Source organism: Octopus bimaculoides, chromosome 1 (genome assembly GCF_001194135.2).
Source record: "Octopus bimaculoides isolate UCB-OBI-ISO-001 chromosome 1, ASM119413v2, whole genome shotgun sequence".
Lineage (NCBI taxonomy): Eukaryota > Metazoa > Mollusca > Cephalopoda > Octopoda > Octopodidae > Octopus > Octopus bimaculoides.
Genome location: NC_068981.1, coordinates 4,302,206 through 4,307,745, shown reverse-complemented (window position 1 = coordinate 4,307,745; position 5,540 = coordinate 4,302,206). Strand labels below are relative to the sequence as shown.

The 5,540-nt window shown below is 37.8% G+C and overlaps 1 protein-coding gene across 1 annotated transcript in view; it reads right to left on the bottom strand.

Moving 5' to 3' along the window:
• The window catches only part of LOC106880950 (hydrocephalus-inducing protein), a gene marked incomplete at its 3' end in the record, with an annotated part of 180,276 nt that overhangs the window by 77,525 nt on the left and 97,211 nt on the right, over positions 1–5,540 (bottom strand). The window contains exons 47-48 of the mRNA XM_052974127.1: positions 3,906–4,154; positions 1,758–1,787 (exon numbers count right to left, since the gene is read on the bottom strand). Of these exons, the coding sequence (XP_052830087.1) occupies positions 1,758–1,787; positions 3,906–4,154 (279 nt within the window). The remainder of the gene's footprint in view (positions 1–1,757; positions 1,788–3,905; positions 4,155–5,540) is intronic.

Genomic DNA, 5,540 nt, shown 5'->3' with positions numbered 1-5,540 from the left:
ATATATATATATATATATATATATATACACACACACACATATAATCTAGTCCACCTATATTTTATACATATATATCATTGGGTGTAGAGAATGGAGGAGGTAAATATGTACTACATATTTTTCCAAGGAAAGCCAACCAGAAATTATGTAATTGTAAGTTATTACATATATGTTTAGCTCCCATTTCTTCAGGTATTTTTACCATTTGTTTACAAAGTTGTTGAAAAGTAGTAGATTTGATGAACCAGGAAGAAATTACTACATCAACAACAGTAGAAAGATGGGCGGAAGCAAGGCTTAATTAAGCAAATTCCTTATCAGCAGGCAAGCTGATAATGAATTTGAGATGAAAGGGCTGTGGTCTCAAGAGGTTAGTTTCTTCACAGAAAAAATGTGGTCTTTTAAGGAACTGAAAATAAATTACTGTTGTATAATCTGTAATTAATTAAAAATATATTAATTATACAATATATAATTAATCCAACATAAAGTAGTGTCATATAATGTCTAACTAATCGAAAATACATTATTATACAACATAAAACCATTGTATGATTTATACATGGACCAAAGATAAAACCATGAAGGGAAGAATTTTATAGCAAGATTTAAGGGTACAGGTGCAATTTATACACAAATATGACTTATGGATGAGTAAATACAGTAATTAAATCAAAATGTAATTAGTTTTGTAACATGCAAATGAATTCAAACTAAAATATTGTCACACAATATATGACTGAAAACAAATCAGTTATACAATTTCTGCAAAGAAGTAGAACAGACAACTGAATTTACCCTCCCCCACCCCATCAAACACTTTTTCATTGACCCATAAAGATTGAAAGGCAAAGCTAAGACCAATGGGATTTGAACTCAAAATAAAAAGTAAATTCTGTGATATATTTAGTCCTACATACTTTATGGCTACTTAGTTACCAACCTCCCAAACCCAATCGGAGACCTCCTTTGGTCATGAATGACCATGGGGTTGCACCTAGAAGGTTACCCTTCAAGGCACGAGTCCGGGCAAGGTTGTTTATGAAAGACGAGCAATAACCCATGCATACTGGCCTCCCCTCTCCCCACCACTGATGTTATCCAAGGGAAAGGCAAAGGGGCCGATACAGCTTGGCACCAGTGACGTCGCAACTCATTTCTACAGCTGAGTGAACCGGAGCAACGTGAAATAAAGGATCTTGCTTAAGAACACAACATGCAGCCCAGTCCAGGATTCGAACTGACAACCTCAAGATCGTAAGCTCGACACTCTAACCACTGAGCCATGAGCCAAACTCAATCCCATTACAAAATATTGTTAATTCTGAAGGTTTTAAAATGTGTTTTGTACCTGTTTAGGGAGAGATGGAAGGGCAGAGTCTGTGCTGACTCTTTAAGACCTCTTTGGTGGGAAGAAGGAAAAGACTTCACCGTCAGACTGGATTACTGACATGAATGCTTACAACAGGGTGGATGGACTCTGTTAAAAGTACCCAGGTACCAGGTTGTGCTGATAAATTAAATCTATTCACGACAACAAGAACAGTCTCCCCCCCCCTTTTTTTTTAATGATTTTCTCCCCAAGTAAAAGAAGGGGGGTCTATAAATTCAAAAGATGTCAATTGACAGAAAGCTTAAAGGACTAAATAACCTCTCCTTTGAACCAATCACAGAAGTATTCAATCCACATATTTTTCTAATTGTTTTTTGGGGTTTTTTTTTTTTTTTTTTTTTTGGTTTTCTTTTGTACAACTTACTTCTTGGATTCCAAATGTGGAGTTCCAGGACTGAAAAATAAAGGAAATTTACCAGTGTTACTAATACATAACTTAAAACCAATAATAAACAAATAATATAACATAAATATATAACACAGAAGCACTTTTACACAACAACAACAACAACATAATATTTACTGGTATTAACGTTTTATCATTTACTTGGTTCAGTCCTGAAAGAAAGAGAAGAAACGATCAATAAATATGGAGACCTGAGAATTGGGATCGCCAAGATGTGGCAGCTACGAGAGTCAAATATAAAAGTTGCCCCTATTGTCATCGAAGCATTGGGTTCAATACCACCCAATCTGAAGAAACATCTGGACAATTTAGAAATACCCTACAATCTAGGTGGATTGCAAAAAATCAGCATTACTTGGAACAGCACACATATGGCATAAAGTACTGCGTGTGTGTGGTCCTTGTTGTGACTTGACAAACATTACAAACCTCAGGTAGACACAATATCTTCAATCAACAACATCACGATATTGGATACTGTGCGACAGTAATAACAAGAGCACTCAGAGAGCACAAACCTCCGCCAAGGCAACACCAACCTCCTCTCAATGATTAGCTGGAGATGTTTTTAGAATGAGAATATCTGAAATAAACTCGACTGCTCACACAAACGAGAATACTAAAAATGAACTCGACTGCTCTCAAAAATTAAGTAAAAAAACTGGCAAAATAATCCAGAATCCTTGTCCAGTACCTGGTCAATCCCAGTGGTAGTCATGGAATGTGAAGGTGGGTGTAGAAAATTTAGTAACAAGGTGCCAAGCTGGCAGAAACGTTAGCGCACCGGGCAAAGTGCTTAGCAGTATTTCATCTGGAGTCGATCTAATCGACTTAATCCCTTTGTCTGTCCTTGTTTGTCCCCGTCTATGTTTAGCCACTTATGGGCAATAAAGAAATAAGTAAATTTAGTAACAGTAATAAATAGTTTATCCTTATCTAATACAAGCCAAAGTTAACAAATTCACCATTCAAAATAGTTTCAAAGGAGAAGGTAATAATTATAAGTTCTACTCAGGAATTTTTAAATGAACAGAATGAGACCTTTTGGCTTTCTCTTCTCTTAAATTCCGGCCTTCCTTTAGTATTCCTGTTGTTTTAGATTGATGTATAGATGTATGTATATAAGTAAGTATACTGCAAAGTGTTAATATGTATGTATAATATTTAATATTAATGAACCTGACTGCTCTCAAAAATTAAGTAAAAAAACAGGAAAAATAATCCAGAATCCTTGTCCGGTACCAGATCGATCCATAAACCTAAGCAGTTTGTGCTAGTCACAAGGCCAAACAGTCCTGAAAGTTTCATTTGAATCCATCCAGCGGTTCTTGAGATATGTTGTCCATGGACAAACAAACAAACAAACATACACGACTGAAAACAATACCTCCACCTTCGCTAAGCTTATTTCACCCCACCCCCACCCCCACCCCCCGATGAAAGACAAAGTCGAGCTTGGCGGAATTTGAACTCAGAACAAAAGGATGGACGAAATGCCAACGGATGAAATGTTATTAAGCATTTTGTCCAGCATGCTAATGATTCTGCAGCTTGCCGCCTTAATAACAGCAACAACAAGAATGGCTTTTGATTTCGGTACAAGGCCAACAATTTTTGACAGGTGGGGGTGAGTTGATTGCATGGATCCAAGTTCTTGACTGGTACTGTATTTTAGTGACCTACAAAAGGAGAAGAGCATAGTTGGCCTCTGTGGGATTTGAACTCATATCATACAGAACCAGAACAAACACCCCAAGGACTTTATTCTACCTTCTGTTTTTTCCTGCAGTCAGCAATAGGCATTGTCTAAAGAAAACAATATGTACCAATGTCCCTGGTGTAGGGTCTTGCAGTAGCTATGAGGGCCTGCAAGGACCACAAGGACCTGCAATGGCCATGAGGGTTTGCAGAGGCTATGAGAACCTGCAGAGGTCAACGGGGCCAGTAGCAGCCATGAGGATTTATAGTGGTTTTAGCAGGGGATGCAGGTGGTTCTGCAGGCCTGTAGGGATCATGAAGGGGCCAGAAGCAAAAGACCTTCCACCAAACCAAACCAAGCAAAAAAGGTTAAATCGTCCAGAATTTAATACAGAAACACCACAATACCTGAAAATATCATCAGAGCCAGGTGAACTGACTCCAAACAATGGAGAAGGAATAGCAAACTGTGACAGACGATGGGATGATTTTTTCTTCTCTGCACTTCTTCGTTTCGCAGAATCTGAGGAAAGTTTTGTTTTGTCAGCTTTTGTTTTCGATCGACTGGTCTGGGTCGTTCGCTCTCCTTTCTCTTTCTCAATAACCTGAACTTCTTCAAAATCAGATTCTTTAGACTTTTCCTCAAAGCCAATGTTTCTATTTGTTTAAATAAAATGGAGATTTGTATTAATCTTAAACAATCAGATTACAATAAAAATTGTTTGCCAACATAACATGGCAGTCCTTGTTTAGGATGAATGTTGCTGTAATTTAGCCCCAGGACACAGATCGTGTCGTATAGCCAGCTGGAAACAATGTCTCCTAGGGCTAAATTACAGCAACATTCGTCCTAAACCAGGACTGCCATGTTATGTTGGCAAACAATTTTTACTACAAAGTACTGTTGTTGAATATATCACGTGAGATTCAAAAATAGTAATTTTCTAATTCAGATTACACTTGTCAAATGTAAGCCTATTTATCCATTCATCATCATCATCATCATTTCACATCCGTTTTCCCTGCTGGCATGGGTTGGACAGTTTGACAGGAGCTGCACCAAACTCCATTTCTCTTTTTGGCAAGGTTTCTACAGCTTAATACCTTTCCTAATATGCAAACCACTTCACAGAGTGTCCTGTGTGCTTCTTCCATGGCACTGGCACCAACAGGGCTGCCATGTTGTTTTGAATTCATCAATGATCTCATCGCTTTGAAATTCCAATGATGTGAATGTCTTCTTTAGAATGACATTGTTGGGCAGGTGTGAGAGGCCAGATCTGATCAACTTGAACATAAAACAAGTAGAATACAGTAATTTACAACATTGGTAGATAGACTTCAACATTGATTTTGAAAGAATAAATTTAAGTAAATATCAGTGTTTCAAAATATTAACTTTTTTTGTGCAGATATCATCATCATCATCACCATCATCATCACCATCGTTTCAATGTCGACTTTCCATGCTCTCATGGATCAGAGTCTAGTAAGGCAGACTCTCTATGGCTGAATGCCTTTCCTGTCACCAACCTTCACCTGTATTTAAGCAATGTAATATTTTCACCATGGCTATTCTTTTATTCTTTTACTTGTTTCAGTCATTTGACTGCAGCCATGTTGGAGCACTGCCTTTAGTCAAACAAATCGACCCCAGACTTATTCTTTGTAAACCCACCAAATTTCTATCAGTCTCTTTTGCCAAACCACTAGATTATGTGGATGCAAACACACCAACATCGGTTGTCAAGTGATGGTGGGAGGACAAACACAGACACACAAGCATCATCATCATCATCATTTAACGTCCGCTTTCCATGCTGGCATGGGTTGGATGGTTTGACCGAGGGCTGGCAAACCAGATGGCTGCACCAGACCCCAATCCAATCTAGCATATACATATATATATACACAATCATACACACCCATGTGTGTGTGTGTGTGTGTGTATGTATTCTTACTTTTTTACATGAATATCTGTGTATGTCTTTTTATGGTATTGTATTGTTCGTAACCACCAACTTAACACTACACACTGAATCG